Genomic DNA, 14394 nt, shown 5'->3' with positions numbered 1-14394 from the left:
ACTTGAGACTGATCCAGAGAGGCCACCCTTAAACCTTCTGCAATGACACAGTGAGTTAATGCTATTAGTAAATGACACTGGCAGGGTAGAGGGGAATTCTCATTTTATCGTTACTTATAGTTTGCAATATGTATATTTGCTATTTAATTGTGTATGGAAGTAAAATCACATAATTGTATTAGTAAGCTTTTAAAAATCAGTAGTGCATTCTTTGGTGTAGTGTGGATACTTATTTTATTGAAATCATAGCATCCTTTTAATTGCTTTACATGCTAAGGTTTATGATCAGATTTATTAAAGCAAGGCCTAGATGTACATACTATGGTTATTAAAAATTATTGGAACTCCATCCTTAGGTATTTGATCAGTTAACATGTGAGATTTTATTCATGGCAATTTGTAGTACATGTCTTTTACTTTGAGAGGGACTCCATAATGCAAGAATAGTTATTTTTTATCACAGGTGTTGAAGTGAGGTTTGGTTACTTTTTTTTTTAATTTTTATTTTTTTTTTAATGTTTATTTCTGAGACAGAGAGACACAGCATGAGTGGGGGAGAGGCAGAGAGAAAAGGAGACACAGAATCCGAAGCAGGCTCCAAGCTCTGAGCTGTCAGCATAGAGCCTGATGCGGGCCTCGAACTCACAAACCGTGAGATTATGACCTGAGCCGAAGTCCGTCGCTCAACTGAGTGAGCCACCCAGGCGCCCCAAGATTTGATTACTTTTATCAACTGCTTTAAACATTTAGATAGTTTTAATAGTTCATTTCTAGCTAAGATATTTTGGTTGTTTATACCTAGGCATATAGTATTATAGAATCAATTTCTAAATTTACATTTGACCTTGAACAGCGTGGTGGTTAGGGACTCTGATCCTTCTGCACAGTTGAAAATCCATGTATAACTGTTTACTTCCCCCAAACCTAAGTGCTAATAGCCTACTGTTGACCTGAAGCCTTCCTGATAACATAGTCAATCAACACATATATTGTATGTATAACATACTGTAGTCTTAAACTAGAGAAAAGAAAATGTTATTAAGAAAATCATAAGGAAGAAGAAATACATTTAACGGTATTATATGTTATTTGTTGAAAAAAATCTGCATATCAGTGGATCTGCACCTTTCAAACTTTTGTTGTTCCAAGAGTCATATTGTAGTTCAGTCCCACCTTCTGTACTGCAGTTCAGTTTTGACACTAAATACCCTAAGTTAGCATCAGACTCCACAGCTTTAAGGGCACACAGTCCCCAACAAGACTGCCTATCTTCAGATGCCAGTCTGAAGATGGCATCACCAGGATATCCACACTTCTAACCAACTGGCTACAAATCTGGTGAGTTCCCAGAATTTTTATTGGAGTTTCATTGTGTAGGCACAATTGATTAAATCATTGGCTGTGTGATTGAACTCTGTCACCAGGCTCCTCCTCTCCCTGGCGGTTAGATTGGCTCAGAGTCACAGACCTCCAGTAACATGGTTGGCTTTCCGGTGAATAGTCCCTCCCCATCCTAAAGCTGCTATCTAGAGCCTGTGAGTCACCTCGTTCTCATAAATACGAGAGTTTTCCAGGGGGCTCATTAATAATAAACACTCCAAAGATTTAGAGTCTCCTTCCCAGGAACAAAGGCTGTTTCTTTATAACTCTTTATTATTGATTCTCTATTATTTGTAAAATCTTAAGATTTGAAGATACATATGTAAGAACCCTTTTAATATACCTTGGGAGTATTTTCAAGCTATACACTTAGCTTTGTTTGGCAGGCCCACCTTTGGAGAAATTGAAAATTCTGACTAGCCCAAGAAAAATTAATACGATCCATCCTCTTTTTTTTCAAATTAAAAAATACTAACAAAGTACATTTAGAAGTATATTTCGAAACTAAAGCCCAGGGTCATATTTCATATTATCCCAAAATGTGTGAAAGCTGATTTTGGAAGCCAAGGGTGAGGAGACAGGTTCTTCAAAAACTGTTTTATCCCTTGTTTACAGTACTAGAGGTAGTTTGAAAAACGTGAACTAATGAAATAGAGGATACATTTATACATGGTTGTAGGTTTTTCCTTTTATGTGCCCTCTTTTGAAACAGATTGGGAGAAAGGAAATGCATGGAAAATTAAAAGAATAAAATCTCAGGGTGCCTGGGTGGCTCAGTCGGTTAAGTGTCTAGCTCTTGATTTCAGCTCAGGTCATGATCATTCTTGCAGTCGTGAGATCAAGTTTCACATCGGGCTCCGTGCTGACCATGGAGCCTCCTTGGGATTCTCTTTTTCCTTTTCTTTCTGCTCCTCTCTCTCTCTTTCTCAAAATAAATAAATAAAACTTAAAGAATAAACTCTCATCAGTCTTTCTCATTCCATCCTAGATCTTTTGCTACCTGTGCCTTTATTTCAGTTCCCCTCTCTTCTTTTATTTTGGTAATGCATAGGGGGTGTCTCTTTGATAACCATTTCTGTTAAATTATTTAAGATGGTATATTGCGCATAATTCATTTGGTGGTAGTATCCATAATGGCTTCAGAAGCCATTAAGGATTTAAACAAAAAAATTTTTTTAATGTTTATTTTTGAGAGAGAGAGACAGAGTGCGAGTAGGGGAGGGGCAGATAGAGAGGGAGACACAAGATCCAAAGCAGGCTCCAGGCTCTGAGCTGTCAGCACAGAGCCCAACAGGGGGCTCGAACTCACAAACCGCAAGATCATGACCTGAGCTGAAGTCGGACGCTTAACCGACTGAGCCACCCAGGCGCCCCAGCCATTAAGGATTTTAAAACTCACAAGGGAAACTATTTTCAGAAACCAAATTTAATTAGAAAAGAAAAGGAACCTTCTCAAAGGTAACAGGCACATACTTTTGCTTTTCTGTATTTTCTCAACTAGAGACTGAATTTGTGCATATTCTTATTTGTTCCCTGGATCAGGGACAGGATCACTGCATTTCTAGGTAGGTCCAATATTTCTTTTAGTCACATAGTTGTTGTAGCAGCAACTTGATTTCACAATTTTGACCTAAATTTTTTAAATATATTTTCTGATTTAAAGGCCATATTTATTAAGTATTCTACCTGATTCCTTTTTTGTTCTGTTGTAATAGTCCCTACTCTGGTCAGGACCTTACTGTCTGTTTCAGTCAGTTCTTGGCAAAAGGAAGGTCTGGGACTCACTGGGTACCAGCTCTCACTTTTTTCTTTTTTAATGTTTATTTATTCTTAGAGAGAGAGAGAGCAAGAGCAGGAGAGGGGCAGAGAGAGGGAGACACAGAATCTGGAACAGGCTCCAGGCTCCCAGCTGTCAGCACAGAGCCCGACAACGGGGCTCGAACTCACAAACCGTGAGATCATGACCTGAGCCGAAGTCAGACACTTAACTGACTGAGCCACCCAGGTGCCCCTCACTTTTTTTTTTAACTGTGAAGAAAAAAAAAAATCACATAACATGAAATCTGTCATTTTAACACATCTTTAAGTATGCAGTACAGTTTTAGCTTTATGCATAATTTTTTACAGTAGAGTTCTAGAACTTTTTCAGTTTGCATGCCTGAAACTCTATACCCATGCAGCAACAACTCCTCAGGTCCTCCTCACCCCAGCCCATGGAAACCATCATTATACTTTTCTGCTTCCATAAGTTTGACCACATTTTTTTGATAATGTAGGGGAGGAAAAAGTTTTTCTTGACCCTTTAGGGCTCCCTGGCTGGATCTTGAAATTAAACTGACAAAACAGATGAACAGTGGAAAAGCATACAAATTTATTTAATACAAGTTTTATGTGACATAAGAGCCTTTATAAGGAAGTGAAGACCCATAGTAACTGACCTATTTTATGCTAAGCTTGTTGAAGAATGGATAGTCATGGAGGAATATGATAGATTAAGAAGTATGAGGTAATTGTGTAGTAAACTGGGAGAAATTTAGGAAGGCATTCTTGGTAGGATTCTTCCTTGGGTCCTTTAGTCTTCAGAGATAGGGATGTACCTTTCCTCTGGGTTTGGTGGGGGGGGGCACCTTCCACTTGAGTGTTTTGTGACATGTTTAGGGAAGAAGGGCAAGGGTGGGGAGGAGGTCAGAGTGACTTTGCTTTTGTTATTTTCTCAAACTCCTTTGACTTAAAACATTCAGTATACCAAGGTGCCATACTTTGGGTTAGCATGTCCTGAACCCAGTCAAATCCTCCTATAAGTGGAATGATGCAGTATTTGTCCCTTTATGACTGCTTATTGCACCTAGTATGACATCCTCAAGGTTCATCCGTGTTGTAGCATATGACAGAATTTCTTCTGCTTTTTAGACATTGTATGTATATGACATTTTTCTTTATTTATCCATTGATGGACATTTAGGGTGTTTTCATCTCTTGTCTACTATGAATATCACCTTTGTTTTTGAAAGATATTTTGGTTGATATGTAATGCCTTGATTGGCAGCTATTTTCTTTCAGCACTCTGAAGATATTATTCCACTGCTCTCTGGTTTCTCTTGTCATCCACAAGTCTTCCTGCTGCCATATTGAATTTTGTTATTTTTTGGATGTAATCATTTTTTCTATTTGTTCTCAGCTGTTTTGCTACAATGTGCCTGTGGTGGTTTTCATCATATTTGGTATTTTTGGAGAGTAAAGTACTTCTGATTCCAGGTTAATGTTTTTCATCAGTTTTGGAAAATTCTTGGTCTTTATCTTTTCAAATATTCTATTGCTTTCTCTTTATATTTTTACTAGGACTGCAAAATATCTATGTTAGACAATTATCACCATTTCTTATGTCTTTTTCTTTTATTAAGAAAAGTAGAGAAAGGGGAGGAAAGAGAATTAATTAAATGTTTAACTTAAGAAGACCAGTAAAAGAATAGTAAACATAAAAGAGAACAAAGGAAATAATAAAAGTAAGAGCAGAAATTAACCAAACGGATAAATCTCTTAGTTCTACTAATCAGGGAAAAAGAAAGACTCAAAATATTAGTAATAAAAAATTATGGATTTCAAGTCAGTATTATAAACTTACATCAGCAAATCTGAACACACAGAAGAAAATGAATAATTTTAAAGGAATACCAAAATTGACTTGAAAAGAAATGGAAAACTTGCATAAATAAGTAATGTTCAAGGAATATAATCAGATGATGTTAACTAGATATATTGAGGTGGTGGGGTGCCTGGGTGGCTCAGTCGGTTGAGCATCCGACTTCGGCTCAGGTCATCATCTCGTGGTCTGTGAGTTTGAGTCCCATGTCGGGCTCTGTGCTGACAGCTCAGAGCCTGGAGCCTGCTTCAGATTCTGTGTGTGTCTCTCTCTCTCTGCCCCTCTCCCGCTCATGCTCTGTCTCTCTCTCTGTCAAAAATAAATCAAAACATTAAAAAAAATTTTTTAAAAAGATAGATTGAGGTGGTTATTTCACAATATATACACATCAATGTGTTGTACTCAATCATTGTTATATATTTGAAATTAATATGTCATATATCAATTATACTTCACTTAAAAAAAAGTATAATCAACAATCATAAGTCTTCTAGATCCAGATAGTTTTAGAAATAAGATTTGCCAAATTGTATCTTTAACGTGTTTTGTTTTCCTTTCCCATTGAAAAAAGGGGGAAGGTGCCCGAGTGGCTTAGTTGGTTAAGTGTCAGACTTTTGATTTCAGCTCAGATCATGATTTCATGGTTCACGAGATCCAGCCCTAGTGTTGGGCTCTGTGCTGACAGTGAAGCCTCCTTGGGATTCATTCTCATTCATCTTCCCTCCCTCTCGCCGCCCCCCATCTTTCTTTCTCTGCCCCTTTCCCACTTGCCTGCTCTCTCTCTCTCAAAATAAATAAATAAACATTTTAAAATAGTGGGGCTTTTTTTGTTTTTGTTTTTTGTAGATAGCATATAGTTGAATCTTCCTCTTTATCCATTTGGACAATGTCTGCTTTTTAATTGGAGTTATTTAGACCATTTACATTTTGTAATTATTGATATAGTTAAGTTTAAATTTCCTGTCTTGGCTGTTTGTTTTCTAATTGTCCCATCTATTCTGGGTTCCCCTTTTCTTTCTCTTAAATTAGTATTTTTTTTTTTTTATAATTCCCTTTGTGTCCTTTGGCTTATTAGCTATAACTCTTTATTGAGTTATTATAGTGGTTGCTATAGAGTTTATAATATACATCTTTAAAGTGCAGTAGTCTACCCTCAAGCATGACTTTACCATATACTGTTTCATGTATAACATAAGAATCTTATGAAAATATACTTCCATTTTTCTTCTCCCAGTCCGTGAGCTATTTTGTCATACATTTTACTTCTACAAAGATGATAAACCCCACAATACATTATCAGTTTGTTTGTTTGCTTTACACCGTCTGTTGTCTTTTAAAGATATATAAATAATAAGAACAGTATATTATGTATTTGTCCATGTAGTTATTTTTAGTGCTCTTCTTTCTTTTGTGTGGATCCCAGATTTTCATTTAGTATTGGTTTCCTTTACTTGGAGATGTTCCTTTATCATTTCTTATAGTTGAAGTCTGCTGTGATGGATTCTTTGAGCTTTTTAAGTTTTCAAAAAAGTCTCTTTCACCTCTGTCTTTGATGAATTCTAGGTTGGTAGTTTTTATTTTGCTTTAAATTTGTCTTGGGCAAAAAATTCTGTAGATTGATACCTTTTAAATTTTCATACTTTAATGTAATACTTTAAAGTACTATTGTCTTCTTGTTTGTATTATTTTAGATGAGACATCTATCCTTTTTACCTTCATCTTTGTGATTGAATTTATCTTTTTTTCACAGCCTTCTTTTAAGATTTTATCTTTATCACTGATTTTAAGCCATTTGATTAAAATGTTCCTTGGTTTAGTTTTCTTCTTGTTACTTGTGCTTGAGGTTCTCTGGTATTCTTAGATTTGTGGATGTACAGTTCTCATTAAATCTGGAAACATTTTGGCCAGTTTTCTACAAATATTTTTCCTGTCTCTACCCCCCTTTAGAGATTCTAATTATATACATACATATATATATACATACATATATATACATATATGTGTGTGTGTGTGTGTGTGTGTGTGTGTGTGTGTGTATATATATATATATATATATATATATTTATTTGTCCTCTTAAAGAAATCCCACAGCTCACTGATGCTCAGGTCATGATCTTGCAGTTCATGGGCTCGAGCCCTGCATCCGGCTCTGCGCTGACAATGTGGAGACTGCTTGGGATTTTGTCTCTCTCACTCTCTTTCTGCCCCTCCCCTGCTCTCTCTCTCAAAATAAATCAATACACTTAAAAAATAAAAATATAAGTTATATTATCCTGCTTCTTTGCATGCCTGGTAATTTTCGATCAAGCGCCAGGCATTACAGATTTTAACATTTTTTGGATGTCACATGTGTTTGGATTCCTGAACTTTGTTCTGGAGTCAGAATTGCCCTTTGTTAAAAGTGCTGCTAAATGATGCCCTGTGAATTATGAAGTTTTCCACTGTGGCATTTGAAAGCAAGCACAGTTCTAGGACCCATGTAAGTTTCAGGCATTGTTCATTCTTATCTTTTTGGTGGACCACCACCTGCCATCCTCCCCGACATATGCACTCTAGCTCCTCATGTGTTTATTCATTAGTACTCAACTAAATATTCAGGGTGACTCTGCACTGTGAGCTCTGATTGCCTTGGTTTCTCCAGCATCCCAGCTTTGTCTTTTCAGTTCAGAGAGAGGCCTCTTTCCCTGTGTTGGGTAGGGCCTGCAGCAGTAGGCTCTGGCAGTCATAGAGCTCACCTCATTTGTTGCCCATCCCTCAGAAGTCACTGTTGCTAATTAACTGATACCCAGTGTCTTGAGAGTCATTGTTTCCTGTATTTTGTTCCGTTTTGTAATTGTGTCAGGCAGAAAGGCACAGCTTGTGTCTATTACTCTGTCTTGGCCAGAAGAGGAAGTTTAGTTTTCTTGGTAAAGCTTGAAATTCTTTGACAAGTGTCGTGACTCTCCTAATTTATCTGTTTACTATTTTTTTTTTTAACATTTGTTTGTTTTTGAGAGAGTGCTAGGGGGGCAGGTCAGGGGGGGCAGAGAGGGAAACACAGAATCTGAAGCAGGCTCCAGGCTCTGAGTTGTCAGCACAGAGCCTGATGCAGGGCTCAAAACCAGGAACAGCAAGATAATGACCTGAGCTGAAGTCGGATGCTTAACCAACTGAGCCACTCAGGAGCCCCTATCTGTTTACTATTTGATGTTTTCTATTTGAATTTTCTTTAAGAATAGTGTATCTAAAAAATTAAATGGCTCAGAGTAGAATAAGTTCTCTGATTCAGTCTGAAACTTATAAGCTAACTTGCTCCAAAAGTTACTTTGTGAGTAATTTTGGAAAATACCAAGCTATATGTTTACCCACATGTATGCTTACTTTTTCTTAAAAGCCTTTCTTCCTCATAACCTTATGATGAGACTTGTTATTAAAGAATTTTTGAAGATTGTCAAAAATACATATAAAGCTCTTAACAGGATACCAGCTACATAACCATTTTCAAATATAGTTGACCCTGAACAACACAGGTTTGAACTACATATGCCCACTTATAACATGGATTTTTTTTCCAGCAAATACAGTGCTATAAATGTATTTTCTGTTCCTTATGATTTTCTTAATAACATTTTCTCTAGCTTTATTATAAGAATATAGTATATAATACATAGAGCATACAAAATATGTGTTAGTCGACTGTTTGCATTATTGGTAGGGCTTCCAGTCAACAGCAGGCTTTTAGTAGTTAACTTTTTGGGGAGTCAAATATTATATGCCGGTTTTAACTGCATGACAGGGCAGGGAGGGTCAGTGCCCATAACCCCCACATTGTTCAAGCATCAACTGTATATAAGGGTACATATTCACAAAAGTTAAATAACTTGATTAAAGTAAGCTGTGAGTTGCTGAAGAAAGATTTGAACTTCAGTGTGTCTGTTTCCAACATGAAGTTCCATTAAAGTGAAACGTCTGAGCTTTCCAAAGATGCAACTCTGTCACCAGGTGAGTTCTCCATCATTGGCAATGATTGAGTGTAGACTGTGTAACCTAGGATGTTGCTGAGAAGATGCAGGCCTAGAACAGCAGTTAGGCTAGATGATATTTGCGAAAATACCTTTCATCTCTGACAGTGAGATTCTCAGAACTGTCAGTGTTAAACAGAATTTGCATGGATGAAAATAACGGATTTTAAGGTAAAGGCATTCTAAATTGAGGACATAACATTTATTATATTAGGTAACAAGAAGAAAGGAAGCAAAGCATGACTTTGTTATTACTAAGAAGGATAGTCTACAAAATACTGTATTTTACAAAACGCAAGAAATACTCTACAGTATAAATACCCTTTCTGTATTCGGCATAACCCATGGTGTGGTGGTTTTTTAAATTTCCCTATTATGAATGTTAATATTGATAATACTCTTAACTCTTACATCAAATTATTGGAATAAAGTTCTACTCTTAAATGGTCTCTTAGAAAAGCATATTCTTTATAATGTCTCCTCAATTTATGTTTTGCAGGCAGAAGCAGCAAATTAGCCACTTACACGAGAGGATAAGGGATAATGAAATACGGGCACAACATGCCATGTTAGGACATTATGTGAACTGTGAAGATTCTTTTGTGGCTAGTTTGCAGGTAAGGTGCAGAGAATTTTGTAGTTGTTGTTTATTAATAAAGTGTATGTTAATTATATGCTGACCTTGTAATATTAGGATGCTTTTTAATTAATCATGTTCATGTTTACATACATAGTAAAAGATGTCCCAAGAATTGCCTTCTAGATGTCAGGTTCACATCCCCTTCTAGATGTCAGGTTCACACCCCACACAGTAATTACTGCTACCAGTTTCTAGTGTATCCTTCTAGAGTTGATATGTATCACTAGCAGATATAAATGTATTTTATTCCTCTATCTTCACAAAAAGTATCAAAATATATACATTATCTATTCATCTTGCTTTTCTCCTTTATATTAAATAAATTATATAAAATGCAGTGATTAAAAAAGCAGAGAAAAACTCAGAAATACAGAGAACAAACTGATGGTTGCCTGGAGGAATGGGCACAGCATAACACATAGACTTGTCAAATCACTATGTTGCACACCTGAAACTAAAGTAATGCGGGTCAACTGTACTTCTGTTAAAACAATTTCAGTGATTATTTCTATGTCATTACAAAGACAACATCCTTTTCCTTTGCTTTTACAGCTGATTGATTTCCCATTTTATGGAGATAGCATAATTTATTCATCTTGTCCCTACTAGTCAGAATTTGGGTTGTTTCTTGTTTGGGGCTACTATGAATAATGTTGTGAAGAATAAAACACTGTTTTGCTCATGCGAGTGTTTTTAACTTAAATTCTCTGAAGTGAAATTTACAGGTATTATAAGAGTTGGTTACTTTTACTGGTGTTGTCAAATCGCTATTGTATTAACACACTGTGAGATTTTTGCCTTTCTAGTGGGTTTGCATAAAGGGTAGGATGGTGGAGTTATCTCCGTGGTTTAAAAAAAAATGTTAGAATTCTGTTAAAATACATAATTTCTACCATCATAGAAACATAACATAACATCATAGAACATAAAATCTACCATCATAACCATTTTTTTTATCCTAACCATTTAAAAAAAATTTTTTTTTAACGTTTATTTACTTTTGAGACAGATCATGAACGGCGGAGGGTCAGAGAGAGAGAGGGAGACACAGAATCTGAAATAGGTTCCAGGCTCTGAGCCGTCAGCACAGAGCCCGACACGGGGCTCGAACTCACGAGCCGTGAGATCATGACCTGAGCTGAAGTCGGAAGCTTAACCGACTGAGCCACCCAGGCGCCCCCATCCTAACCATTTTTAAGTGTGCAGTTCAGTGGTGCAAATACACTTATAATATTTTGCAACGATCACCACCATCCATTTCCATACCTCTTCACATCTTACAAAACTGAAATTTTGTACCTGTTAAATAGCAACTGTCTATTCACCTCCCCAACCCCTGGCAACTACTGTTCTACTTTATGTCTCTATGATTTTGATTACTCCAATTATCTTGCGTAAAATAAATCATACAGTATTTGTCTTTTTGTGACTGCCTTATTGCACTTAGTATAGTTTCCTCCAGGTTCATCCATACACTAGCATGTGTCAGAGTTTCATTCCTTTTATTTTATTTTATTTTTTTTTTAATTTTTTTCAACGTTTATTTATTTTTGGGACAGAGAGAGACAGAGCATGAACGGGGAAGGGGCAGAGAGAGAGGGAGACACAGAATCGGAAACAGGCTCCAGGCTCTGAGCCATCAGCCCAGAGCCTGATGCGGGGCTTGAACTCACGGACCGCGAGATCGTGACCTGGCTGAAGTCGGACGCTTAACCGACTGCGCCACCCAGGCGCCCCAGTTTCATTCCTTTTAAAGGCTGAATAATATTCCATCATTTGTATATCACAGTTTGTTTTATCCGTTCATCTGTTGACAGGCATTTTGTCTGCTTCCACATATTAGCTCTAGTAAGTAATGCTGCCATGAACATTTTTTATATTTATTTGAACATGGGTATGTAAATATCTCTTGAAGACCTTGCCTTCAGTCCTTTTGAGTATATACCCAGAAGTAGAATTGCAGGATCATATAGTAATTCTATTTTTAAGGTTGTGAAGAAGCACCATACTGTTTTCCATAGTGACTGTACCGTTTTGCATTTCCACCAGCAGTATTACAGGGTTCCAGTTTGTCCACATGGCACCAACACTTGTTATTTTTTGTTTTGTTTTTTGATAGTAGCCATCCCAATGGGTATGAGGTGATATCTCATTGTAGTTTTGATAAGCATTTTCTTAAAGATTAGTGGTATGAGCATCTTTTTATGGCTTATTGGCTCTTGGTATGTCTTCTTTTTTTTTTAATGTTTGTTTCTTTTTGAGAGAGAGAGTGGGAGGGACGGTGGGAGAGGCACAGAAAGAGGAGGAAAGAGAAAAATCTCAAGCTCTGTTGGCAATGTCTTCTCATTCACAAAAAGTTTTTTTAAAAATTTTTCTTAATGTTTATTTATTTTTGAGAGAAACAGAGAGAGAGGGAGACACAGAATCTGAAGCAGGCTCCTGATGCGGGGCTCGAACTCATGGACTGCGAGATCATGACCTGAGCCAAAGTCGGACGCTTAACCAAGTGAGGCACCTAGGCGCCCCGATGCACAAAATTTTTTAATTTTTCAAGTCCAGTTTGTCTACTTTTTCTTTTATTGCCTATGCCTTTGGGGTCATATCCAAGAAATATCGCCAAATTCATTGTCTTGAAGCTTTTGCTACATGTTTTCTTTTACGAGTTTTATAGTTTTAGGTCTTATGTTTAGCTCTTTGACCTACTGTGAGTAATTTTTGTATATGGTATTTGGCAAGGGTCCAGCTTCATTCTTTCCATGTGGATAATCCTGTTTTCTCAGCACTATTTGTTGAAAAGACTCTTTTCCACAAGGTGTCTTAGCACCTGATCCAAAATCATTTGACCGTGTATGCCAGGATTAATTTCTGGGCTCTATATTCCATTCCATTGGCCTATATATGTCTTTCATTATCCACACATTATTCATAACAGCACCACACTGTTTTGATCACTGTGGCTTTGTATTAAGTTTTGAAGTCTGGACGTGTGAGTCCCCCAGGTTTTTCTTCTTTTTAAGATTCTTTAAGCTATTTGTGGTCCCTTGAGATTCTATATGAACTTCAGAGTGGCTTTTTCTCCTTTTGCAAAATAATGTGATTTTGATAGGGATTGAATCGAATCTGTAGATCACTAGATCACTTTGAGTATTATTAACATCTTCACAATATTAAGTTTCCCAAACCATGAACATGAAATGTATTGCCATTTATTTATGTCTTCTTCAATTTCTTTCAGCAGTGTTTTGTAATTTTTATTATACAAGTCTTTCACAAACCTCCTTGGTTAATTCCTGAGTATTTTATTCTTTTTGATACTGTCATAAATGGGATCGTTTCCATAATTTCCTTTTCAGATTGTTCATTGTTAATGCATCATAGAAATGCAACAGATTTTTGTGTATTGACTTTGTATCCTAATACATTGCTGAATTTATTCAATAGTTCTAACAAGTTTTTTGTGGAATTGTTAGGATTTTCTACATGCAAGATTATATCACCTGTGAACAGAGATAGTTTTACCTTCCTTTCCAATATGGATGCCTTGTATTTCTTTTCCTTGCCTAATTCCTCTGGCTGTAACTTCCAGTATTCTGTTGAATAAAAGTGGGGAAAGTGGAATCCTTGCCTTGTTCCTGATCTTAGAGGAAAAGCTTTCAGTCTTTCACCATTGAGTATGTTTGCTGTCAGTTTTTACTATATAGCTTTTATTATGTTGAAATAGTTTTCTTTCAATAGTTTTCTTCCATTCCTAGTTTTTTGTGTTTTAATCATGAAAGATACTCAATTTTGTCATGTGCTTTTTTGACATCAATTGAGATGAGTATGGGTTTTTCCCTTTATTCTGTTAATGTGGTATATTACATTGATCAGTTTTCAAATATAGAACCATGCTCGCATTCCAGGAATAAATTCTACATGGTCATAGATTATAATCCTTTTAAAATACTGCTGCATTCAGATTGTAACTATTGTTGAGGATTTTGGCATCAAAGATACTGGTCTGTAGTTTTCTTGTGCTGTCTGGCTTTGGTATCAAATAATGCTTGCTTCATAGAATGACTTAGGAAGAGTAGTTTCTTCTCTTTCAGTGTTTGGAAAAGTTTGAAAGGGATTGGTGTTCGTTTTTTTCTTTCTTTGTTTTTGTTTTTAACATGTTTGGTAGAATTCACCAGTGAAGCCATCAGGTCCAGGGCAAGGGCTTTTTTAAAGGGCAGAGTTTTGATTAGTGATTCAGTCTCTTACTGATAGGTCTGCTCAGATTTTCTGTTTCTTCATGATTTAGATCAAGGTTTTATGTTTCTAGTAACTTGTCCACTGCGTTTGGTTTATCCAATTTGTTGGCATACAGTTAATCACTCACAGTACTCTGTTACAATCCTTTTTATTTCTGCAGAATTGATATTAATGTCCTCATTATCATTTATGATTTTAGTAATTTGAGTTTTTTTCCTTAAACCATCTAGGTGAAGGTTTGTCAATTTTGTTGATTTTTTTTCAGAGAACCAAATTTTGGTTTCATTAATATTCTCCTTTTTCTAATCCCTTAGGTTGTTAAGTTAGGTTGTTGATGTAAGATCTTTCTCGTTTTCTTTATATGGTTTTAATATGTTTTTCTCCTGAGTGATGTTGAATTTCTTTTTATATATCTAAGGCCCCATTCATATTTCTTTTCTGTGAAATGTCATTTCATATCCTTTGCTTGTTTTTCTGTTAGGTATTGGTTTTTTACTTAC

The 14394-nt window shown here is 36.2% G+C and overlaps 1 protein-coding gene across 3 annotated transcripts in view; it reads left to right on the top strand.

Moving 5' to 3' along the window:
- CEP85L (centrosomal protein 85 like) overlaps positions 1 to 14394 on the top strand; it is a 170909-nt gene that overhangs the window by 96389 nt on the left and 60126 nt on the right. For all 3 annotated transcript variants that reach the window (XM_045057959.1, XM_045057958.1, XM_045057957.1), the window contains exon 5: positions 9521 to 9638. In XM_045057959.1, the coding sequence (XP_044913894.1) occupies positions 9521 to 9638 (118 nt within the window). The remainder of the gene's footprint in view (positions 1 to 9520; positions 9639 to 14394) is intronic.

The sequence above is a fragment of the Felis catus genome, chromosome B2, assembly GCF_018350175.1.
Source record: "Felis catus isolate Fca126 chromosome B2, F.catus_Fca126_mat1.0, whole genome shotgun sequence".
Classification (NCBI taxonomy): Eukaryota; Metazoa; Chordata; class Mammalia; order Carnivora; family Felidae; genus Felis; species Felis catus.
This window is presented reverse-complemented; position numbering and strand designations above follow the sequence as displayed.